The 27076-nt window shown below is 39.1% G+C and overlaps 2 protein-coding genes across 6 annotated transcripts; both read right to left on the bottom strand.

The window, feature by feature from the left end:
- Positions 1 to 17: 17 nt before the first annotated feature.
- Positions 18 to 26534, bottom strand: LOC145414128 (uncharacterized). Of its 5 annotated transcripts, XM_080283691.1 has the most exons (7): positions 26423 to 26442; positions 23588 to 23616; positions 15274 to 15310; positions 3667 to 3721; positions 2528 to 2960; positions 1315 to 1453; positions 18 to 236 (listed from the first exon to the last, which is right to left on the bottom strand). In XM_080283691.1, the coding sequence occupies exons 4-7, from the start codon at positions 3719 to 3721 to the stop codon at positions 57 to 59; spliced, it is 807 nt and encodes a 268-aa protein (XP_080139817.1). In that variant the 5' UTR covers positions 15274 to 15310; positions 23588 to 23616; positions 26423 to 26442; the 3' UTR covers positions 18 to 56. The 5 variants fall into 5 exon arrangements, with proteins under 5 accessions (XP_080139817.1, XP_080139814.1, XP_080139818.1 ...); XM_080283688.1 differs by lacking the exons at positions 15274 to 15310; positions 26423 to 26442 and adding an exon at positions 26235 to 26276; XM_080283692.1 differs by lacking the exons at positions 15274 to 15310; positions 23588 to 23616 and having other exon boundaries at positions 26423 to 26534.
- LOC145414124 (E3 ubiquitin-protein ligase LRSAM1-like) lies at positions 20081 to 23333 on the bottom strand. Its single transcript, XM_080283684.1, has 2 exons — positions 21768 to 23333; positions 20081 to 20866 (listed from the first exon to the last, which is right to left on the bottom strand). The coding sequence occupies exons 1-2, from the start codon at positions 23331 to 23333 to the stop codon at positions 20081 to 20083; spliced, it is 2352 nt and encodes a 783-aa protein (XP_080139810.1).
- Positions 26535 to 27076: the final 542 nt, after the last annotated feature.

The raw sequence follows: 27076 nt of genomic DNA, 5'->3' as shown, positions 1-27076 counted from the left end.
GTTTATAAAAAGATCAGTATTTATTTGTACCATCATATGGCATTTATTGTTTTCAATTACTTTGACATCTGTGATTTATTTCTTATTTTCCATCCTTTCTTAGACTGACCCAAAAGTTTCTTTGTTTTCATTCTAATGAACTTGTTCCTCTTGCTGCTGTTCTTCTTTCCTGGAACCGTGAACTCCACTCTGATCTTGTGGTCTCCAAGTTTTGACAAATTCAGCTTCAGAGCATCCTGGGGTAAATGTTAATTAATAGAACCACATATAAAATGGCAAAATTGTGTAAAGCTGGTAGTGTAAATTTAATGACCAATTTTTTTACTGTTATGTTATTGTACAGTGAGAAAAGATTACTCACAGTAAGGTGATAGGTGGGGGCGCTCACCATCCACTCACTCGATGTAGTTCTGCTCACGGGTATCTGCCCTTTCCTTTTCTCCTTCCTCTCGTTCCTTCCTCCCACTTTTGTCTTTACTTCATTCTTTCCTCATCCTTCTGCCTACGGGTGACTTTACACTCCCTCTTTTGTCTTGCCTTCCTTCATTCTTTCCTCTTCCTTCTGCCTATAGGTGACTCTACACTGAGTGACAAGCCAAATGGTTTCCTCTACACCAGGAAACCATGTACTATGCTGGGTGGTAACCATATAACCAAATTATGGCACCTGGTGGTTTAGTTAGTAATTACGGCACTCCAGTTGGATTGAGCCAGTGAAGGTTTATATCCAAGGGCTGGTTGGGGTTTATTGCTCATGTAATGCCATTCAGAGATGAGTGAGGCTGGTCACTCATCTTAAATGTCAGGGCCAACTTGCCTAGCCCCGGGCTCATATGTTTCTCATGGGGGAATGTAGGATTGGATGATGGATGGATTAATGTTAAGTGCATCATTATTATGGTCTATGAGTTTTGGTAATTATAATGCCTAAGGAGAGAAGAAGGACAATAGGAACCTAGTGCCAAAATCCAGCACAAAGCCGAATCATCGCCTTAAGGACAGAGGAGGTAAAATTCTATTGTGTTCCTTGCATGTCATATACAGATCATGAATGCAGGAATGGCTATATCCCCCTCCCCCCATTTTGTAATGGCATTTCCAATTTATGTTTCACAATACTGCATCGTTCACATACCCACCCACCACAAACACCAGACATGCTGAGGTTGCTAACAACTCCCTTACAACCAGCTCAGGGCTACTCACCACTCCATGAACACATTGCTGTCCACTTTACTGCCTGTAAGTTTTGTCTTCCCCTAAATTCACTTTCATACTATTCATCCAAAATTTAATTGGAAGAAGTGTTATTACCTGATATGCATTTGGTGATGAGAGCTCTAAGAAGCCACAGCCTCTGCCTCGTCCTGTGGTGGAGTCAGTGAGCAGTGTCACCCGCTTGATGCTCTCCTTCACCACCTTGAAGTGTTCCTCTACCTCACCCTCCTCAGTTCTGGAGAAGGTCAGATGCAGTGAGTCAATGTTGAAATTTACCTATTAATGTTAAACTGCTACTTTTAAAGGTAATTTGTCAGGCTCCCTCAGCTTATAAGACCAGTTGTATGGAGAAAACTGTGAAGTGTTTGAGTTTTGTATATTCCAGACTTATAACAGGATTGCAATGTTTATTAGTGATGCTATCTCTCTCTCTATCTATTGTCAGACGCCATAATCCCGTACGGGGTGGTCATTTGACTCTGAGTTACTTGTTTTACAGGGAGGGGCACTAACCCTCCACAAACCCACTTGACACGTAGGGAGCACGTATGGTTTGGTTATATGGTTACCACCCAGCATTGTAAATGGTTTCTTGGCTTACAGGAAACCATTTGGCTTGTCACTCAATGTAAAGCCACCTGTAATGGAAAGAAAAGCATTAGGTAGTGACAGGAAAGATGGGAGAAATAGGAAGAGAGGAGGGCAGGCACAGAAAAAGAATGATAAAGGCTAAGGAAGAAGTAGGCAGCATTACATCAAGTGAGTGGATGATGGTCGCCACCACCTACCACTAAGTGATGCTATAGAATTTATTAAGCATTTACACTCTTACATCTAATTGGCAGTAAAAGTGTATGTTAAATGTTACACTTACCTACTGGTAGTTTTGTCTGAGGAGAGAAAGAGGAAATGAGCACAAATGTTTTACCATATTGAAGTAGCTGCTTTCTTGAAAGGACACATGTCAAGAGGAGTAAAAATGAGTCCTGTATGAGAAGCATGTGAATTTACATAGAAAGACAGACAAATGAGGAAGGGGCATTGTGGTGTTTCTCTGGATGTGATGGAAAGTGAAGTATCGGGATGATCAAGACAAACAGAGAGAATGAAGAATAAGAGAGTGTATGTATGTGGAATGGATGGAGGGGGGGGTGAAGATGAATGTGGTGTGAGTTAGAGAGAGAGAAGCATTGGCAGAGGATGGTGACATGCAGGCAGTTTGTGGCCACCCCTTACAAGATTAAGGTGTCTGGTTACATACAAATAAGACAATTACACAACACTAGTTACTGACATCCCTGATACTTACTCATATGGCAGGTTTCCGAGAAAAAGCACATATTTCTTTTTCTTGTTTTTTTTGCCTGTCTTGGTTGTTTCAGTTTCTTCACCCTTTCTGTGTGATTTTTCTGTATTTCCAGGTTCACCTGACTCTAAATTGGCATCCATACTTGCATTGTGACTTCCTTCGCCTCCCACTGACTGCGAGTCTTGCATTTTAATTTTCTTGTGCTTTATATTTGTGGTTTCTGGATGTGCTTGTATGTTTCCTCCTTGAGACCGCTCTAACTCAATTTTAGGAATTCCCTCATATGGTCTGACTAATGTTTTGTCCTTCTTCTTCTTCTTCCGTTTCTTCACACTGCTGACAAGTGCAGTGTCATTACTCTCAGTCTGGGGTCTACTACGATCTTTGATAATCTTGAGGAACTTCATTTTCTCCTTGCCTGGTTTCTCAGTTCCTGAAACAAATAGCACGTTCTGTTAAAATCTCATCACTTTCCACTCGTTATAATTTAGCTACACGAAACTAACACAGTATATAGAAGGTTATAAAATATTCTCTAAATGTACACAGATTAATATTAACCCATTATGCCCAAGAAAGTCTTGCTGTTTGGTATCATATTCTCATATTGTTTGTAAAAGCTACGACATGGCAGTATGCATCGGCCTTGGTCAGCTAATAGCAATTCTCACATTCCTCAATCCATGGCAGCCTCCCTCTTCAGTCTGTTATCCCTGAAGTCATACTCTGTGATCTCATCCCAGGTCTTTTTTGGATGGCAGCCTCCCTATTCAGTCCCTTATCCCTGAAGTCACACTCTATGACCTCATCCTAGGTCTTTTTTTTTGGTCTGTTGCTTGCAACCCTACCTCCAACATTCACACTTTTCACTTTCCACACTTTGTTGTCATCATCCATCCTCTCCACGTGCTCAAACCATCTCAATCTTTCCCTCCTCATAAAAACACCAATACACTCCAGCCCCGTCCTCCCTCTTAACTCTTCAATTGTAAACCTTGCCCCCTTTGTCACTTTAATCTCCAACACACCACCACCAAAGAGAATTATACAATCCTCTCTCATGAGGAATTGAAAGTGACAAGCAGAAGAGGTGAAATATTACTTTTGTCAGCCTGTACATCACCAGAGTTTACACCTACCTCCAGTGTCCTTTTGAACAGCTAACTTCGTCTTGGTCTTGTTTTTCACTTTCATCTGGAAATATACAAAAGCATTTATTATAGTACAGTAACTACATTGTTCACTACAGACATACAGTACACTAAGCAATATAATTTCTAGCTGTGGGATATATTTTACGGTGGTTGTGGTGATAAAATAAGGAGCAAAAGTGGGAAGCTGATGAAAGGGGTGCATTAGGTGAATGCATGGACAGACATGAACAGAGTTAAAGTCATCCTTTTGTTCATTATGTGGAAGCGCAACGCAAATGAAGTACTTTTGACTGATACGGTTGCTTTCATGGCAAATCAGTGGTGACAGCCTGAATACTGTATACTGTAATACTGTACCTAAGTGCATCCAAAGCAATGAAGAGGTTAACTGAGAATATTTTAACCTGACTACAATGCTGGAATTCTTGGCACAAGCAGATATGTTTACTGTAAGGTAAATACTTACATTATCACAGCAACAAGGTTATACTGTATGTGGGTTAAGTGTTTGGAATTACTGTATACTCCATTTAGGGAAATGACCTTTCCAGGTCAGTAATTTTGAACATAGTGTCTGTAATGAAAGGGTTTTAACCAATCCAGCCTGAGGTCTTACGTATATAGTATTACCCTAGCTATCACCATAGACTAATGTTAATTTTTTTTCATTAATAATTATCTTCAGCACAGTGAGAACCCTGTTTTCATCATTTCAATAACTTCATAAAATTCAGTGAAACATTCAACCTACCATCAGTCAGTCAGACTGGAGTTCCAGTGCAGCAGTTAAGCATTTAGAGTCAGTATAGAGGAATCAGATTGTACATGTGTAATATTGTTTCACAGGATTGTATTTGTACTGGACTGCATTATAAAACTTAGTCTAGGATATATTAATGCAGCTTTTAAAAAGATTAGTCTATTTAAACTAGAAATTTGTAATTACAGAAGCTTCTTTTAGAGCTCTATACATCTGCAATTCCAAAACAGCACGAAAGTACTGTACACTGTCCATAGTTTGATAAGATTTATACAGGAAGAGGCAAGTAAAAAAGCTTTAAGTTATTTCCATATTTTTTTAAAGGTGTCAAAACAGCAGAGAGAAAATGCCTTACATCTTACAGTATAAAGAATCGAAAGGCAAGATTACATGTTGAAAAGACACATTCACACAACTTGACAAAGCAGGTACTTAATGGTATGAGTATCACCAGCCACTCGGTTAGATTCTTTATGCTAGCGACTACGGAGTAGAAAAGGACAGACCAGCCATTTGGGTTCTAGATATAAGACTGTGGACTGTTTTCTAAATGGCTTGGAAGATTTTGTAACACCTCATCTTTTGCAATTTAGTCTGCATATTACACCTCTGGATCTCTTGTGATGTTTACATGGGGTACTGAGATCAAGAAGACATATAGCATACAAGAGAATGTAAAGGACTTATATGCAAATTAAACCACTGAGTATAAGGTCATATAAAGCCTTCCATGCCATGCAGGATACAGCCTCAAGGCTTGTATTCACACTGGCTTTGGAGGCTTTCTTACACCTCTTCCAGTGTGATTATTTTGCCTACTATGCTTTACTCTCTTCCCTTGTGTGATATTTGTATCCTTTTAATGTTAACAAAGCTTGCATTAGTAACATACAAGATAGAATTAATGGGACTGGCTGAAATAAACTGTTGAAGAAACTGCATGGGAATCACCTTATCTGACAATTATAGAACCCTGAAGCTTCCTCTGTAAGGTAAGCATCTGAATATCTGCCTGATCCTTGACTTGAGGGGATGGGTAGATTTTCCATGATATCCAAACCTGCTTAACCCGTGCTGCCCATGATGTCTTGTACAATTTTATGCTGGCCATTTCTTACTTATTTTATTCAGCACGGGATACACTTTTCAACACAGAAGGTTAGGTATAGCATTAATAAACCCCTTCAATACAGGTAGCCTTTCCTACTCTGAGTGAAACTGTCTGGTAGCAGGATGAGTATACAAACATCACCTGCATTTAAAGTGTTAACCAGTTAGTCTTATATCTAGAATTGTTAATATACAGTAAAAAAATTTCATATATATATATATATATATATATTATATATTATACATATATATATATATATATATATATATATATATATATATATATATATATGTTTAAAAATTCTTGCTAGTAGATAATTATGATCTGGTTAAGTTTACCTGCATATCAGTGTTATAGTGCTAAAATATTTTGTGCCCCACAAACTTGTGAAATTGCATGTTATGGAATATACACATCAGCTGTTTGGACTTCTTACTAGTGTAACTAAATTTGATCATAATCATCATCATCATCATTACCCCTACCTACAGGTTGGGTGGGGAGGCCAGAATGATGATGATTTATGATATTCCACTGCATGCAATGTTCTTTCACCTTATATCTCTGTAAGGGACACATTATGATTTGTTGTGTGATACAGCTGAGATACACATTTGCACAGGTTACAGACCAGAAGGCAAACCATGGTAACAAATCATATACTGTATTGGGACATAACAGTGAGGCTATGGACTGTCATTACTGTACATTTTTTATCATGGAAATAACACTTTGCCACCAAAACAGTAACTCCCAGGGAAAAACATAGTTGGGTGCCACAGTAAGCTGTTAAGAGAAAAATATACTATATACAGTACATACTTTTCTGTTTTTCATACAAAAAAGCTGAGCGTAACTTTGTTTTAATGCACTTTTTGGGTATTAACATTACACCACAACAAACTACATTAACTGGCATTTGAGGTATGGTAACACAGACATTTGCAAAATTGGTATAATAGAAGGAGCTACGGAATTTTGGAAACTGCTTTATGAGAATCATTCCAACACAGAACCTATGATGTGATACGCTGTGACTTTTGCCAAGCTTCCCTTCTATTCATTCATCCACTGTATTCTGGTAAGAAATGGCAAAGAGGGGAGGGTGAATGGCAAAACAGCAATGTTCTTGAAATTCATTCCAAGTTCAAAGAAACACATTGAACACACTATAATTTCTTGATCTTAACTCAATACAGTACATGGTCTGGCCACATGAAAACACACTGATCATCCATTAATCACTAACACTGTTATAATCATCCCTGAAAGCTGTGACGCAGTATTTGGCACAAGCCATATTATGTAAAAGTGAAAAATTTTTATTCTACATATTTCCCTCAACAAGGAACTGGGTATGAGCAGTAGAAACACTTACGAAATCAAACTTGGGTACGAAGCTACTGGTATGTACAGTTTTTCTATACATGTCTAAAACACAAGTTTACACCATTTTAAATGCAAAACTAAATGCACAGAACTAAAAGTTTACAACAGAAAGTCATATATAAAGGTACCCGTTTCTGAAACCAACTGCACTACTATTGCACTGTAAACTTTTACTAGGCTTAAACTTTTACTACCGTCTAAGAACCTTAGGTCTTCCTCTTTGGTCAGGTTATTTAGCAGTTACTTTTAATGGCAGTCAGGTTAGGTACAGCTGACCACACGTGAACCTGGGACAGTGTCCATTTGAGGTGGGGGTCTAGCTACAATTTCCAATGTTCATGCATCAGGGGCTTGGTCATTTCAAGTAATATTTGATGCCTCCCATCATTCCTGTCAATGAGTCCAACACACAAGTGATTAAGTCATGGACGTTGCTACTCCTCACCCTGCCCTAGGGTGGGCATGGAGATCTGGATGATGATGATGATGATGTCAATTTATCAAATGCTAGACCTAGAGAGATAGAGTGGAGAGGTATCTGAGAGAGGGGGGGGGGGTGAGCTGGGGGGAGGGCAGTGAAATGAGGGACAGGGCGACATGGAGGCAACTTGTTTGAGGTCACCCTTTACAGGATTGAGGCGTCTGGCAATGTACAGATAGACCTCTGCTCCACAGTGATGATGTCCCAGGTTCAAATGTGGCCAACTGTACATTCAGCATGTTCTTGCTGAAAACCTCTACCAGACTAGCATACTGTCACCAGCTGTCAGGGTTAATACTATATGGAAACTGATCAAGCTCAAAAGCAGAAATTTTTCCACTATGTTGGAGGTGATGTTATATCATTATTACCACCAAGACTATTGTAAAAGAAAAAAATATGAACACAACACATGGCCATATGTGTAACACTTGAATTGGAATGGGGAAGGAAAGTCCCCAATTTCTGAATAAGCCATGTATGGAATGCCTGTGACTTATATATGATCAGTCTGCATCCCACATTACACAGGGTAGTCAACAGTGATTCAGAAAGTCCAGACACATTCTACCTTTATGTCATGCTTTAAAAATTACTGTAAAAAACCTGAGGGTTTACCTTCTTCTTTGCTATTTAAGTGTTAAGTATACAGCAGTCAAACCTTTGATGCTAAGTGAAGCACTAGTGAATCTGTTTTTACCTGGCCAGAGAGAACAGGCAGCCTCCAATATTGTTGTGACTGACAATTCAGTAGTTTGGCATTTGAGATTACGGGTTACAGTTTGATAAGGTAACGGTAATAAGCATCATAAACCACTGACAATGCAGAAAATTAACTTAATAGCTACAACAGCACGTCTTCTGTAGTTCCAGACTTAGCATCAGGTAATCTGTAGAATGCAATGTTCAACAAATAATGACAGGCTGTAACGATACTAAGTGATTATTAGTTACAGTACTGGATAATTTTTGAATGCCACAACTTTTTTCCTTATGTACACTATTATTAAATGAAAGGATGAACACTTTTATATATTTCATATATGAGTATTAACATAATGAACAAGGTACCCCACCTATCATTTTAAACACTCACTTTATACAAAACAAACAAAAATGAAGGCATTGGAAATACAGGAATCAATTCATTACAAAACATTACTTCTTCAGTTACAAAATCTACATGCTCTATATCAGTGATGACTACAAAGCATTTCTGCCGAGTATGCAACTATCATGGGTCTGTTATGGGAGTATGACAGTGGAGCAGAGGTAAACTGCATAATTCTCATAACTCATTTAGAGTACTGGAGTGTTTTTCCCGATGATAATCGGATAATTCATATATTTATTCCTGACACCTACACTTGTGACACTATCCAATCCAGTATTACCCCAATGGGAGTGTACGAGCACAGGCCTGTATTTTTTATGCAGGCTTTTTCTACATAACAATGAACAAATACTATGTTTATTTCTACAAGTAAAAATATATAATGGATACAAAGTTGTCTTTATCTCATCAAGGTTCCAATTTCAAATGTAGGGTACCTTGTTGACCAAAAGTCGGATATATTGTACAACCCTGATAAACTGAGTAAGCCTCAAACCAGAGTAACCTGAACAGACAAGCAAGCTCCCTTTATGCTGACCTCCGAGGGGGTGGAAGGCTGATGGAAGCATGAATCAGCTGGAGTATTGGAAATGTTAACCCAATGAGCTTGGGGTAGCTACATGTCAATTAATTCTTGACATATCCTGACTACTGTATTTTATTTAGCCTGGAACAGACTAGCTGGGTGAGTTAGATATAGCATTAATAAATCCCTTCAATAATCCTATATTATTAAAGCCACAAACAGGATTAATAAATCCCATCAAAACTCAGGCCTTTCTTGTTTAACAAAAGTTGCACACAGCTTTAATAAATCCCATCATTATGTAAGGCATTTACTTTTAATGTCATATAGCACTAATAAAAATCAATATGCAAGACCTTTCCTATGTTTAAATAAATACCTGTAGTCTGATTACAACAAGAATAAACTACAGAAGACATCACCCAGACTCCAAAGGTTACTTGCACTATTATTCATTCATTCATCATCTAATCCAGTGTTGCCCATGAGAAATGTAGGAGCCCTGGGCTGAGAAAGGTGGTCCTGACATTTAAGACGAAAGTGACAAACCTCACTCATCCCTGAGTGGCATTATGTGAACAATAAACCCCAACCACCCCTTGGATATGGAAACCTGCACTGGCTCAATCCGATTGGAGCACCTTAATTACCCACTAAACCACCAGGTGACATAATCTGGTTACATGGTTACCACTTAGCACAGGAAATGGTTTCCTGGTGTAAAGGAGTGTAGAGTCACCCATAGACAGAAGGAAGACGAACGAATGGAGGAAAGAAAGACAAAGGCGGAAGGAAGGAAGAGGGGAAAGGGCAGCCACCTGAAAGCAGCGCTACATCGAGTGAGTGGATGGTGAGCACGCCAACCTACATTAATAAAATATAATAAATAATGATGACTTTTCTTTCTCAATTTGCTTAAACCTGAGCTTTAACCCCTTAAGTCTGGGTAAGCAAGTTTTTTGTTACTCTTACTGTACAGTATGTGAGGCTGGGGGGGGGGGGCTAATATTATGAATGAGGAGCTGAGAGGAAGAATGGGACTGGAATGTATTGGTGTTCTGATGAGGAGGGGTAGACTGGGATGGTTTGGGCATGCTGAGTGGATGGAGAGTGACAACTGGGTACAGATGGCAAGAGGTGTGAACACTGGGGGTACACAGACCGAAAAAAATAAACCTGGGACGAGGTCATAGTGTGTGACCTCAGGGATAATGGACCAAACAGGGAGACTGCCAGAGATCAAGCTGCGTGAAGAGTCGCCATTAGGTGACCAAAGTTGAAGCATGGAAGCATGTCAGAGCCTTTATAAATGATGTGATGCAGTTCTTGCTACTTTCAAATTATTTAACTCAACTCAGGAAGGCCTTGTTGTGATGGAGTTAAGCAGGGATACTGTATATCTTAATCCCTCTAGTTTTAAAAATATTTATATATCCTAAGGTGAATAAAGTCAGAATGATGCTGTTACAGTGGGCAGCATACTATTGTTAAAAAGGCATTGCTAACCATAAGCACTTCTATAATACAAGAATAATATGCACTGTACAAAATATCTACAGTTTTTGAAGGTGCTAAAGCAGAAAATAATGGAAGATGGATGGTCAGAATAAATGAGAGTTGCTCCACTGAAATGTACAAATATGTTTCTGTCTGATAACTATATACATAAACTTCTATCTCGTAGGTCATCCTATGACGTCGTTAAAATATTCTGTACACAACCCTTCACAATAATTATAAAAAAACAACACTGCTTTAATAGATTCAAATAATCTGTTAATAATTCCTTCAATTTTCCTTATAGCCTATCTAACATGCTCTTCCTAAACAGTATTAAAGTACAAGAAGGCAACTGCCCATTTTAGAAACTGAAAGTAAAGCAGCAACACTTGAAGTGTCAGGGCCTGAGGCTAGGCTACTACAGTCCAGTACATACAGTATAAAGATACGACTTGACTACTTCCCTAGCTGGAAAAAAAAAAAAGGAGGGGGGGGTCAACCCTAGGTAAAGTCATTTCAATTGGGGTGTCTTAACCATTTCACATTACTTCACTGTTTCACACAGTATTGAGTGGGGCAGTGTTTCATAGACTAGCTACGAACCCAAAGTAACTCTGCAAGCTGTACTATCTTCAGCCTAATATACATACCTAATCAACTGCTAAGTTCAACCACACATCTTACTGCCTTGCCGTTTATCAAAAATATAGTGGCTATATCATGAGCTACAGTGTTCTCAACCATATCCCACATGATAGGAATGTAGTGTGTCCTATTGTAACAACCTTTACCAAACCCAGCTGATGCTAAGACATCCTATTTGAACATATCAGTACAATGCTATAATCCCAAATTCTAACATAACACACTGTTCTATCCATGTACGCTATACAGGTACACTACTATCTTATACCTGTACCTGAACTACAAAAGCAGCAACTGCAGTGTTTTCTATAAATGTAGTTAAGTTTCACCTAAGCAATGGACAGCTGGCCAATAAACAGATGCTTCCAATTAATACAGTGATACAGTACTTAAAACACCAAAATCTCTACCACAGCCAAAAACATCTCCCAAACACACTGACATGAAACAGATAATTATTTTGTAAAACCACAGTTCTTCCAAATAAACTAGCTTTTAATTGGACTTCCAACCTCTAATCACCCTACCCAGCTGCACATATGTAAAACATTTAGATTTTCTTTAGTCACTCGATCATGTCATGTGAAAAGGCAACACAGTCACACAGAACCCAGAAGTCAAAATCATATTCAGATGTTCTTAAAGCTGTATCACCAACAGAAAGTTCTCCACTCTTGTATGCAGTGCTGAGTGCAAAACGTGCTGATAATCATGAATACTTTCTCTAGAAGATAAGAAGATAATGACAATCTGACATAAAGCACTGAACTCTAGGGTGGTATAGGCAGCCTTACCTTAAACAGCTTCAATTATGGCAGCACCTTTTACTGTTAAGCTTATTTTTTCAACTTCCTGATAATTTTACCGAGCTTAGGAGAGCCCACTAATAATCAAAAGGTTTGTGAATGGTATATCTAACCCCTCTGTCCGAAAAGTCTTTCCTAAAATGAATAAATAAGTTTAGGGATAACAGGAAAAACTAATGTGCTGGATGAGTCAACATTTCTGTTATTTCATTTAATATTGCACTTAGTTTTGAGCTGCTGTACTGTTCTATCATTTGCTAGAAAGTTATAAACCACTATCAGTACTGACCAAAACACAAACATAATCTATTATGAGAAGAATCCATACTATTCTAAACTCATTTCAAAGAATTCCCTGCACTTACTCCACAACTGTACATGTCTACTGAAAAAAGCCAGTTACCTTCTGATGTTACTGAATAACTATACAGCCTACTACCTTCCATTATTCATCTATGGAGTATTCATTCTAAGTTGGGACAGTTATCACTTAAGTGAGCTCTTAAAAATCTTACTTTTAGCTTCCAGTAATATAATATCCAATCTGAGCACTTCATGGCACTACAGTATAAAATCAAACGTAACTATGATTACTGAAGAAGAGGTAAACAATGGCTTGCCTTTATTGCAGGTCCACTGAAATGCACCAACTTCAATGTTTTTTCTTAAACTACTCAAAAACTAAAGCTTGTCAGAATTCTGGAACCAACTCTGGAAAGCCTGCATAATTCTGTTGATTATAAACTTGTATCTCTCCTGTATGACGAATCAGTGAAATGATGAGCTTTCTGTGTGAAAGATATTTTAGATTCCTACATCAGTGTTCTGCTCATTATTTAACTTACAAACATTATGCACAATTAACAAGGATGCTGGTGTAATGCTTACTGGAAAACGTATTTGTAGCTAAAAAATAAATACAGTGTATAAAAAAGTTCACCAGGATGACTCATCCTCAGATGTCAATTTAGCATGGCCAAAAATCAAGGACTTCTATGCTTATGCCTCACTCTGCCTGGTTCTCACATGGAACAATGTATGAGGGCAACATATCAGTACTCACATTACAATATCACCAATTCTATTCACATTATGTCTTCTACCGACAGATCTCATAACCTAATATGATTCTATAATGTTTATAATGTCCAAGTCTGTGATTCAGAAATATCTCACTGGAACCATTTACTCATGTTTCCACTTTCATATTAAAATCAGTCAACAGGTCAACAGGTTCATTACCTTAGCTGCATCACCTCACGAAAGTTTATATTTTCTGTTCAACCCTGACTGTACTGTATTTATAACCAATATATTATATTCACTAAAGCAGGATGTGGAAAATGTTCAAAAATAACCAAATGTGGATATATATAACTATCTAGACCTCATGCAAGCCAGAATTCTCAGCATTTCATACAGATAGAAGACATTCTCACTGACATATAAAGACCCTTTTCACACTGCACTATAACAACCCTTCAGCGGGTATCACACATGGACCCGTGAACACTGTGTGCAGCACAAAATGGACTTTCAAACTAAACTTGGACGTCCATTCCCTATCACACGGTGGACGTCCACGGCCACCTTCTTCTTCTTTATCGAGTTCACCCCACGCGACTGGGAGGTCACTTGTTCCCAGTCCCTAGCAGACGTGTTTATCATCAACAACAGTGGGTGTGAACCAGCTAGTGACTTTTGCAATTAGCATTTTTTAAAAACAATTAAAAGCATAATACTGTAAGTCTTATAAAATGATTATACAAACTCTACTAACGGTATTGAATTATTCATAATATAAGATAGCAGACGACACACATTACTTGGCCACAACTACCGATAAACTCTATAGTGAAGAAGGAGACTACGGAGTCATGGACGTCCACGGTGAGCGTGGACATCCATGAATGGGTCAAGCGGCCTTCCACCCGTGGATGCCCACGAACCTCACGTGGCAGCAAATTTGGACGTGCACGGCAAGTTTGGACATTCACAAGTCCCCGTGTGATAGCCCCTTCAGTTACACCACAGTTCATAGCTAATAACTGAAGGATTAAACACATTCATCAAAAGCCCTTGGATGTGAGCCCTGTGTCTATAATTTTTTTACTTTAACCTGGTCCAGATTTTCATCCTGTAGTAGCCCATTTCACACTCTGCAGTGGGAAAAGAAGACAATGCTTCCAGTCTACATCCTTTTCATAGCATGTCTTTATGACAAGGACATTTTAGTGTTAATCTATTGTTACAACTGAGTGTTCAAGATGGAGAGATGGCAGTTCTAGGCCAGGTTAGAGTAAAAATGAATTATAACTACTCCTGCGGATATGCTCGTGGCCTTCATATATGGTACAGTATAGGAAGTCCTCATTATACATCAGGGGGATGTGTTCCAAAATATCACAGCTTTTGAGGGATGAACAAAGCTAATCTTTCTATGGATTGGAAGCTAAACATCAACATCATCATCATCATCATCCTGCAGACATTTCCCACTCCAAACTGGGGTGAGATACAGTCCAGAGAGTAAAAAACTTGATAGAACGTTTACCCAAGTGCCCAAACCAGCTAAATACTTCCCAACAGTTGCCAGATGCTGTTGGGACATGGGAAATCTAAGATGTGTCATATCATCTGCAACAATGTACTGTATCAAGGAAATCTATAAAGTGTAATACAATCTCTTACAAAGTGAAAATGTCAGCAGGACTTAACAGTGAAAAAGATGGTCAGGAAAGGTGACTTATAAAAGAGGACTTACCAGTACTGTACTGTATATACATAAAACAAAATCTTCCACAAGATCTTCTGTGACAATTAATGTGATTCCATTTATGTTCACTAATGCTTCCTTACACCTCCACATACACAAGGGATGCGACCCATACTTTGGTATTTACATATACCTGTATATACATTACAACATACTGATACACCTGAAGTTTACATGGTTAAACTTACTCTAGTGATCACTTGTTCTGAATATAAGCTTTGAGTTATAATAAAGAATAAGTAGCAGTTAACAGTGATCACACTCTTATCAGCAGTCCTCATTACATGTCAGAGATGTCTCTCTATGTGCTTTTAATACATGTTCTCCTGTACAACAGGTAACTTCATAGGCAGAAATGGAACTTTAATAGGCATTTCTTTTACATTTAATTTGCTGATAACTTCATAGTAATGAAGGCCATTTATCCTCTCATGGCTGACACACTTCTTTAATATTTTATTCCAGCTAATGCTGACAAACTTACTCATGTTCAGCTGAGATTGAGCCACAGTACCAGTAACCTGAAAGAGTGAACACTCACCAATAACCATCTTCTATCTATCTATCTATCTATTGCCAGATGCCTCAATCCTGTTTGGGGTGGCCAGAAACAAATCGCCTCCAAGTTGCCCTGTCCCCTGCCATTTCACTGCCCCACTCCCAACTCACACCCCTCTCTCTCATATACCATCTTACAACTGGAAAAACTTGAGTATTTCAGCTACTTTCAGACAATTACATTTGGTTGAGAATCAGCATAGCTTGGGAGAAGAGGGAACTGACTTATAACAAGGACTAAACCATGCATGAAAAAACTGCACACATCCTGAAATACTATACTGCTCAACATACATCTATAACATGGCTGCTAAGGTGCCTTGCGAGGAGTGTATGTTACAGTGTGTGTACACTGATGGTTCTACAATACGGTAAAACCTCCAGAAGCCAGAACCCCTTTAGTAGGGATTACGCGTAACTTGGCATGGCGTATGATATTCAATGATGAAAATAATTTCAATTAAAAAAATAAAATAAGAAAATAAAAAATAAATAAAACGGAAAAAACTCCTCTAAGTTGCAAAATGTGGTCTACTGGAAATCCAATCTTGGCATGGCACACTAGGTTCATCATGTTTTAGCCTGTGAGGGCCAATCATCTGCCTCCCACCCCCCACGGTGCTTCCTGCTTCAGTCTAGGGTCAACATACAGCCTCCTAAGCAGTGTGTCCTCAGAGTTGCCTGTACAAATTTTCAGCAGTGACTCTGATAGTGATTAATTCTGCATACAATAGTGCTTTACAGCAGTGATTAACACCTGTATATAAAGTGTAATAGTGTTTAAAGCCTCTATATGAAGTGTGAATTAGTGCAACTGTGATTACAGATAGAAAACATTCCACGGGAGTGAAAATGTTGCACAGAAGCAATCATGTGCCCCCTTAACACCTCTATATTCTACCAAAAAGCCCTCCTTATTCTTGGATTACAAACTCTGCAAACATTTTTTTTTTTTTTTTTTTTTTTTTTCCCTGGTTCATCAGGAGGCCTTACACTTTCCAAGTCCAAATTTCACAGATGTTGCAATGGCCTCAGCCCCTATTATTCAGACTTAAAGAGGTTTTACTGTACCATCAGACCACCACACAAGTCCAAATATCCATACATCTATGACGTTCATTTCACACGTTTTTATTTAGGCACCTTTGTGGCATGAGTGATACCGGTCTGGGGTCAGAGGCAAACACACTCTAACCCTGCATTTTACAAAATACAATCAAACAATTTTCTCAAAATTAACTCTGGTATTGTATTTTGGTCCATCAGATCCTGAACAACTGTAATTAGCAGAGTTAATCACGCAAGCCTGAAATTGTTAATAATCTGCCATGAATGACAACAACACAATACAGTATCCTCCATGCCAGCAATTTAAAAGGTGAAGGTAAAAATAGGGGCAGAAGCTATGAGCTACTTAGATGTGGTGGTCATATCTGTAACTTAGACCTTTGAGCCTGTAGCAAGTTATTCACCCACTATCCAGGGATGCAAGGCCATAACGTCATCATAGCTGCCACAGGTGACCTCCCCATGGAGTTATCCTAGGCACTCGTCTTACCAACAGACAGAGAATGAATGGATACCTGCATTGAATGGTGCCAGTTGTCTGAACCAAGTTTCAAACTCCAGTGCTCTCATGTCAATAGCTTCCTAATTAGCAATACTGACCACTCACCCACTGCAGCAGTGGCCTCAGGATAAATGGACTTGTAATGGGAAATTCTGCTTTACACTATTACGTTAGAATAAGAGCAGTCAATTACTCATGATGCATAAAAGTCAGCAACATAAGCATAACTTCTCCCTGAAATGACTTTATAACAATACTAGTCTAACAGTTCAGTGAGTCACCTGAAAGGTTTTGAAACTTCCTGTTATTATGTCCTTTACCATTTGAAAATATTTTTAGCACATATCTAGTGTTTATAACTTATAAAAAATTCATATAACACGTGAAAAACATTTTAAGGTCAATCGAGATCTCCAATATTCACTGAAAAACATGAGTACTGTAGTTTTTGTTTCTTCTGAGCGTTCTTGCTTAACGGTTTCACTATGATAACATCTTAGTCTATTTTAACCTAGGTACCGTACCTCCACACAATTATATTCAGCTTAACTTCTTCACTGTGATGACTTTTAATTCTCACCATCTCCAAACAACTTGTTTGTATAGGAGAGACTTCCTGAGCCTGAGGGTGTATGCACAGTTTACAATAACTCCCTCAATACAAGGTTGACCTCACATGCTACATAAAGTACAGTATTCTGGTGTTGGGGGAAAATATATATATAGCCTCCAGCAGAAGGTACCAAGAGAGGCCTGTGTTTGTGAAGCAGTTAATGTAGGCTTGCTTGTATCCTACTGTTCAATGTCTCTGTTATGGCATAGTGTATATAACAATGTGGAAGTAATCAGCCAGCACAACATCTGCAACATCTGGTATCCAATCACTAAGGAATGACTAACGCCATATTCTTAGCTGCCCAGGGCATTCCCTGGCACTTTTTCCTTACTAGTTTACTTATGCATGCGCCATATTTTCCTGCATGTTATTAATATAACTAGGCACACACAGCTGCCTGCCCATTCTTTCAAATTATTCACAGACATCTTCACTTCTGCCATTGTCACATTCTTCAACATCACATTCCATCTTTGTGCACCACCTATTATGATGATGAATTAACACACTACAGTGCAGTATGCAGGATAAGCCAATAAGGAAGAGATGCTGGACAGCCTTCTAAGGCCACAAAATATGGCTCTAAACATTATCCATCCTACAAATGCTTGTACTGAATTGTGAACATTAGGTGATGATCTGAAAAGCCTTGATCAAACATGGTAAATGTCAACCAATTTATCAAACTCTCCCTGAAGAAAAATATACTAACCTTAATGGATAAGCCTTAGAATGATACTGCAACTCAGTGGAGCAGCTTCACATCCATGTATAGTATTATAAACAAAATGTTGACATTATATTGCAAATGCTTCAGAAAGTTGGACAATCCTAGAGCCAACATTTTAGTTATGGCCTTTTTTCTTTGCCACAGGTGTTTCCATATTAAGAGAAAACTAATACTAGCATACAGATAAAAACACCTCCCCATCTTAAAGTACTGTATTGAATATGCAATCACTATGGTCTAAAGTACATGTTGAATAACTCTTACCTATATAACCATTAATCATCATTCAATACTCCTTACATAATACACTGGGACACTGTCAACATATAAATCCAAACACAACAGCCCTTACAGTTTAGAAATACAAACCTGGGATTGAGTATGAGTTCACAAGGGCTCGTATTCTCGTCTGCCAAGGAAGATCCCTGACGTCTATTCCAGTTTATTTCTGAGTGACAAGTTAACCTCTTCACACACAGTATATATATTTTCTTCATTAGGGATTTTCTTTTCTTTTAACTAATAGGGTTAGGTATAGCCTTCAATAACCTCCTCACAGCTTCAGATCCTCCCAAAGTTAAGTAAAATCATCTGATGGTGGCATGAACACAAAAGCAATTCATCAGATTCGCTTGTAAGTTATTTTTATACACTATTTCACCACACACAAGGGGTATTTCAACAACAACAACAATTTCAGTATCTAAAGGGCATAAATTAACAGACATGGGAATTCTGAAGTCTAATGTACAAAATAAATCACTAAGCAAGAAGTACTAGACAGTTTCCTAAGCAGATGAGAATACCAGCCAACAAGAGTGGAGTATAATGAATGCCAGCAACATCCTAATCCTGAACTCTGTAAATCTGGAGTTAAACACAAGGAGTAACTTGTACAGTACGTAACCCTTTGGCTGCAATTTACATTGTTTACATTCTTAGGGATCATGAGATGATTTTACTATGCTCGTGAAACTTAGGGCACCAGAAATTTATTATACATTTTTAATTTTATGTACGTATATTATATATATATACTGTATATATGTGTGTGTGTGTGTGTGTGTGTATATTTATATTTATATATTTGAGTTTTACGCCATGTCCCCTTTTTCGATAAGGACTAAGGCAGTGTCCCTGGGTAGAGGACTTTTGGTTTTGGAGCACATAGCACTTTTTGCCTGGATGCCCTTCTTGATGTCTACCAATGACCCTTGGGTGGATTCGAACCTCCGACCCTTCGGTCAGAGCGCTCTTACTCACTGAGCCACGACTGCTACAACCAGCTAGGTGACAGGAGAGTGCTACCTATCCCAGTAAGGCAGCTTACCCAGGAGTGGCGTGAACTCACGACTTCAGTCTCGAGTCAGGCACTCTACCACTGAGCTGTCATCTATACATATATATATATATATATATATATATATATATATATATACTGTAGTGTTAGCTGAGAATAAGAAACTTATTCCTGCTTCAGACAAGCACTTTTTTCCACCTCAGAAAACTGCCACTGCCAAAGAGCTAAAAGTAATACAATACAATAACAATAAAAATAAAGGCAGTGAAGAGGGTCACTTTGGTTTCACTGACTGCAGCAATCCTTGAGTCAATGGAGAACATGAGACAATTAACTCCTTTGGCCTGGGGACATCATTTACATTTTATTCTTCTTACCTCCATGAGATTTTTTTTTTTCTCCTAATGAAACTGGGGGAGGTTAGAAATAGGTTTCACAAAGCATTTCATGAGTAAATGTCCTATGCTGAAGTATATAGTATGACTTAAGTATAAAATGGGTCATAGGGCTAAAAGAATTAATAAGTAAGAAGTATCTTACTGATGAGGGGTGCACGACAGAGGGGACAGATGACAAGTGGAGTGCAACACTTGGCACAGACACACACATGGCCACATGGAAGGAACACCACCTCACATGCAGTACTCAGACACACCACACACTCAGCCTCTACAAACTGCTCTTCCTGTGGAGGGGCCATGGCCCCCTCACCCTCCAACACTGGGGCACTCGGGGCAACATCAGGACTAATATCAGGCGGGGCAGAGGGGGCGTATGGCAGGTCCTCCTCACACGGGGCAGAGGGTTTGTGGTCCCCGAGTTTGGATGATGCCAGGATGGTCTGCACGGCACGCTGCAGGCTGCGATACGTGGCCGGTCCGATACCCAGTGTGGACGCTTCCTCTTCTGTCATGTCAATAAGACGTGAGAAAGTGACTGAGTTATGTGCAAAGACTGGAGTGAGGTCAAGGGCATGAGCAGCCTTCAGCACTGCCCGCACTTGCGGTTCAAGTTGTGCTTCAGCCTCTGCCAGACCTGCCGGCTTCATGGAGAGAAGCCGCTGGTATTGAATGAGCCAGAACTCGTCCTCATCCATATCCGAACCTCGCATGTCTTGGAGCTTTGCCAACCAACTGTCAAGTTGGTCCTCACGATCAGTCTTTTCCTTCAGCAGTGACTTGAGGAGATCGGCTAGTGTGGCGCGCTGTTCTAACATTGTGGTCGATCCATACTTGAGACCAAACTTCTTCTTCCGCACCTCAAGCCACGACAGCCTTGCCAGTTCGTACTCAATCTGCCCAATCTGTAAAACCAATGGTGCTTAGAAACACTACTATATAAACACCACAGATAATTTCTATATAAATTAGATAGAAAACTGGTCAGACATTAAACTAGCCCAGCCTATCATCCTGGTATGGTATGTAAATGAGCAGTAACTAATGAAACAGTATAGTTAATGCTTCACTTACACAGTACTATTCAATATATATAAGCAAGACACATTACAACATTATTAACATACCCAAATTGAATTGCAATACATGAATAATTTTGCTTGGTAAAAGAATTTACTGATAACAAGAAATTGCTACATTCATCAGTCTAATGTAAAATCAAGTGAAGAACTAATACTGGTACTGTATTTGAAAAAGTTTTTTTTAAAATGTATCACACAATAATTAATTTACAAGTATACTACAGAAACAGAATATGAAAATATTGCTGTAAAAAGAAATATCAATTTATATAATTCTGAAATACAACACTCTTTGTACTACACTCTAGTAACTCTGAAGCTAGTTTAATGAGCTATGGCAAAACAAATGTTAAGTGAACAAAGACTTGCATGACTTATACAGTGTTTTTATGCACTTTACTTCTGGTAAAACAAGATGTGTCAAGTTATTATGCACACTGTTTATTACTATTACCAACTGTTTACAATAAAACCTTGAAAATTATGTATGCAACACAAAAATAATGAAAAATTGTATGTACACTATGATTATGAAAAAATATAAAACAGTAAACACAGTGCTATAAGCAAGAATAAATGGAAAATAATTTTTTACCATGCTCTTAGAAAAAGAAATTATATTGCACTTCATGCTGTTACAAATTCAAAGGTCTCATAACACTACACATACAGCTTAAAATCTCATTAGAATTTGGTTTGGACAGAGAAAAAAGGCAAGCCTCACCTGTCGGAGGATGTTGTTGCGCTTGAGGTCACACTTCATGAGCAGGATCTTGAATGCAGCAGCCTGGCACTCCTCATCCTTCATCAGCGTCGACACCCATGCCTCCTGGTCGGCCATACGTGAGGTTAAGACCCCCTTGAGGTGTGAATTTACCAGGTCAGACTCCTCTAACAAGGCCCCTACACGAGCCCCTTGTTCTTCCTGGACTGCCCGACGTCTCTGTTCCGCAGCAGCCTCCTCGATCAGCACAGATTTCATGGCTGCAATCACCTCTGAGTGCCGCAATTCTGCTGAAGCATCAGCAAGGCCAGAAAGAAGTGACTGCATCTCATGTTCCTGGTCTTGCAGTAAGGACACAAACTCTTCGCTTCGCTGGCCAGATGCAGCAACTAATTCCTGGACAGCTGCTGCAGTCTCCTGCTCAGCAGTTGTAATATCTTTGAGAAGTGCCTGGCGTTCCTTTTCTTTGGCTGACACTAAGCCTTCAACCTCCATGTCTAAATTAGCTTGCTGTGCTGTCAGGTCATTTAACAGGGCTTCCTTATCATACGCCATTGCAAAGTACTTTTCAAGTTGCTCTGCCTGTTCTGCGCGCATGCTCTCCTCAATGTTGTACTTTTCTTGCATCATTGCAAGTTTCTTCCTCTCATGATCCAAGGCTTCTACTGGAGTCTGGAATATTCCCTCCATGAGATGTGCCTTATTGCTGCTCATATCCTTCAGCATACTAGCCAGCTGTTCCTGTTCCCTGGCTTGGAATTCTTCCTCAGCAGCTATGTGAGCCTTCATTTTCTCCTCTTTCCTACTCATGATGCTCTGCAAAACTTCATCAGCAACAGTCTGGTCTGGGTCTGTGATGGACCGTGGAGATGTACACTCTGGACTGTCTGCTACTGATTCACTCAGCCCAATATACTCCACCCCATATTCCTCACACAACTGCTTCATCACTGCTTCTACACCTGCTGTTAATACTTCTGCTGAGGGGGATTTCAATTTGTTATTGTCCAGATTAAGAGTCTGTAAGCTTTTCTGCAGTTGGCAAAATTCCTTTGTAAGAACAGATATACTGTTCCCACAAAGGTTTAACAATCGGAGCTTTGGCAAGGCACAAATGCTTAGAGGCACTTTGGAAAACTTGTTATAGGAAAGATCTAACTCCTGAAGATGGGATAGCTCTCCTAGTGATGATGGCAAACTCTTCAACTTATTGTTGCCCACTTTTAATATTTTCAAGCTTTTCAGTTTATTCACAGAGTCAGGTAAATGAGCAAACTTGTTTTGTGAAATATCTACGACTTCTACAGCTTCTAGTTCATGAAGTTTCCCTCCTTTTTCTAGTGATGTGAGATTATTGTTTTGAAGGAGCAGCGTGGTCTTCTGAAGGAGTTTGCACATGACAAATGTATCTGGGGGAAGCTCCACCATGGCACAGTCACTCAGATCATAGATGGGCTCAGGATTCTGCTGGGCCATCACCACCTTCAGCCCCAACTTGGCCCGCTGCTCTTTGCTGCTCATGGTTGTGGCAGATTTATCTTTTTTGAACAGTCCTCCAAAGGGCATTCTGCTGCCTCTGGTTCCCCTACACTGCCACCCTCTGTATTGCCCTTCATCACCTCAACAGTTCACCTGCACTGTATTGGAACAGGAGCAATGACATGGGGTGGTCCATGGTTACAACTTTTCAGTTTGTACACATAATATTGACTTCCATTTACAGTACAATACTGCACACGTTCTGATAACACTCAAGTTTTTAGTTTCAATAATTGTATACGCTATACTGTACCAGTAAAGTCTTAAAATACCGTACTTACATAGTATAAAATTCACAGCTACATAGCTTCTGTAAAATAACATTCATAGTCAATTATATGCAATAAACCAGCTGCTTTACTAATAACAATTCAAAGTCTTCTGGTAAAGTACATGTTCAAATACTGTTCTGATAACAGTACCTGATTATTCAAAACACTTTTCAAGCTCACATATTTACTTACAATATCACTTAAACACCCAGTACCAAGATTTACACTCTTAATTCCATTTTATTGGTTTTATTACATATCTTTCTTTCCACTGCAGTATGCTCTTCTATGACTGAATACCATACAAGATTACAATGTTCAATTGCCAGTTAAGGTTCTGCTGCTACCCTTAGCTACTTTCTGTGCCCCCCATTTTACAGTGAATCTGATTAGGTTAACAAAGCAAGAAATAGATAAACTACAAAGTATAAAATATAGTGTATACAGACAAATTTTGGGGGGTCAGGGATATGTACAGGGAGCTGCAATGAGAGGAGAGATGGGAGCAACAAGTATGAGGGCAAGAATAATGGAAGGGCAGTGGAAATACTTAAGCCTAATATTACATGGTGAGAGTAAAGACTTGATGAGGAGTATAACTGATGAAATGAGAGAGCAGGGGAAGACTAAGTGGCTTGATGAGCATATCAAAGATCTGAAAGGGGCAAGAATATAGAGTGGAATTATAAGTAATGCAAATTGTGAAGAAATCAAGAAGAGAATGTGAGAATAGAATACAGAAGTGTGGAAGCAGGAAATAAGTGGGGGAAAAAAAAAAAAAGTTTGAGAATATATAAAGAATTTCTGGAAAGATTGGGGGACAAGAATGGGTGTAAGATAATAAAATAGCTTCAGTAATATTGTTTATGTGTAGGACAAACAAGATGAGTTTGAAGGACAGAAATAAGTTTAAAAATGAAGAGACAAGTTGTGATATGTGGTGTCCAGCCTATGCAGCAGAAAGACAGAACTGTGCAAAACTTCAACAACCTCATGAAGAAGAGGAACAAGTTATAGGAAAATTTATATTCGACAATGACAGTACTGAATGAATGAATACCTGGTAGTGAGAAAAGCTAGCACCATGCCTAGGGAGGGTACATGGCACTAAGGTAGCAAAAGAAGGATGGACAATTAAATTAGATGCAAAATACAGAAGCAGAAAGAAAAGCAATAATATCAGAAATACCTGCCCTTGGGTGGGAAAGGAAGTCCAGAGGATAATGATGATGATGATGAGAAAATGTAGGAGAGTTACCATGGAAGTCAGAATGCAACGGGGAGCAGGGTAATAATGAAAGGAAGGGAAAAGCAGAGCAACGGATGTGGAGTAGGAACGGGCAGTTGAGAAAAAGATGTCGGATAGCCTAGTCAGGGGGCAGTTACAATGTGAACAAATAGGCGAGGGGTCACCACTCATTAAGTGACCGTGAGTGAGGTGGATGTGTAAGCGAAGATGAGCAACGACAGTCTCCCATCGATGACTGGGATTAAATGACAGTATAGAGGAGACAAAGAACACTACACAATTTTTGGAAAATAAGAGAAAGAAGGGTTCAGCAATATAACTGGAAAAAAAAAAAAAAAACACACACACACACACAGAAGGAAAGACAATAGAAAGAAATTAAAGCAGGAAAGAAGAACACATCAGGGAGCGACGTTACAAAGGCAATACTCCTGCATACCAACTGAGGTGGTCTGAACTGGATATCAGCTGTGTGGAAGAAGCCATGGCATTTTGGAACACATCACTGACATATAACAAGGCCTTATGGTACAGTACTAGCAGCAGCCACTGTCAACTGTAAGACAACTGTCCAACATAGGACAAACTCTACCACACAGCAAAAAAACAGTGAAGCTAGTCACAACAGATACCTGTAAGTCACAATACGACAGACTTTGATTATAGAAAACTCTCAGATGTTGGGATGCCACAAGTTCACTTTTTACTTGCTAACTCACAGTGTAAAACTAGATAAACAATAATACTGTGTACTGCACTTTGTTTACGTTTCAATTTGTATACATGTCCGTTATAGAGATCTAAATAAAAATTGGATACTGACAAAAAAAAAAAAAAAGTCACTTGTCACAAACTGAATAAAGCAAGAGTTAGGCAGACACAATGGTTATTGGAGGTGTCATTACTGCAAGTGTTACTGGTCCACCACCAACACATGAAGAAAGTTAAAATGCACAAGAATGGTGACTGACCCACGGACACATGACCCTGATATCTGAGACAGGGTGTGAAACCATAGAAATGTAAATATCATTTGAGGCTGCTTCAGTATTTCCTAGGTAGGTTTGGAAACGAGTCACTCATTATGCAACTAGGCCTGTGAGAAACCGCATTATATAACCTACTGTAGAGGAATCCACTGGTGAAAATAAGATTGAAGAAAATTGAACAAAGCAACTGTTACATTGCAAACATCTTCACCAACTCACATGTAACCACACCAGTTTTTCTTGGTGGTTCACGTGACAATATCGAGCACTGCATTACTTAGGGTTAAAATCTTCCGACAATAGACACCCACACCATGCATTCCCCACTGGCTCTCACTGCAGGGCCTTCACTCACAAATAAACCATCAATAAAACATCACTTATCGAGTCCTCTCCTCTCGGGAAACTAAATGCTTACTGTAAGTCAACCACGTCCTAGAAAAATGCTGTTATCAGGCCATGGTAGTCCAATCCATGGGCTCATTCATCACAACACATAACAACATGGGTTTGAGCCAACTACTCATTTCAAAACTCAAAATACTAGCCTGGATCAAGAAAAACTGGGCTCAGATGTCAAACATAAAACGAAAATATTCAACTTACCTTATCTCATCGGCTGCTGGGTCTCACAGACTCAAAAATAGAGTGTAAATCCCGTTTTCGTGAGGTATTTGATGGTGGCCTGTGTCAACTCGACTGGCCATGCGCATTTGGAAATTTTTGGACTCTACGTTGATCAATAAGCGAGGCGGCTAGTTTAAATAATGAACGATTTCTTGTCGTGAGAATAATGTTAATGAAAATATTAATTTCAGATTGTAATATTTATGGTAGAGTTGATTTTGTAAAGAAGGTTAAAATTTCGTGGTAGGTTGGCCCACTCTCCACTCATTTGATGTAGTGACTCCGCACTGAATGGCAAGTCAATGGTTTCTGCTACACTGAGTGGTGGCCATATAACCAAATGACACTCGGTGATCCAGCGGACTTAACCCAAAATACCACCAAGTGTTAGACGAGGCCTGTAAAGGATTACATATGATGGTGAGCTGGGATTTACTGCTCACATAAAGCCATCCAGGGTAAAGTGAGGGTGGTCAGCATCGAGAGATTGTAGAGTACGCAGGCATCAATGTTGCCAGTTAAAAAATAAATAATTAAAGCCAAAATCAGCAAGAGCAAGAAAAATATTAATGGGTTTTATTTTCTTATGGGAAAGAATGTATTTTATAAATGATTACGTCCCTTACATCGCCA

The sequence above is a fragment of the Coenobita brevimanus genome, chromosome 98 (assembly GCF_032717465.1).
Source record: "Coenobita brevimanus isolate Jiangsu-jjx chromosome 98, ASM3271746v2, whole genome shotgun sequence".
NCBI lineage: Eukaryota > Metazoa > Arthropoda > Malacostraca > Decapoda > Coenobitidae > Coenobita > Coenobita brevimanus.
This window is presented reverse-complemented; position numbering and strand designations above follow the sequence as displayed.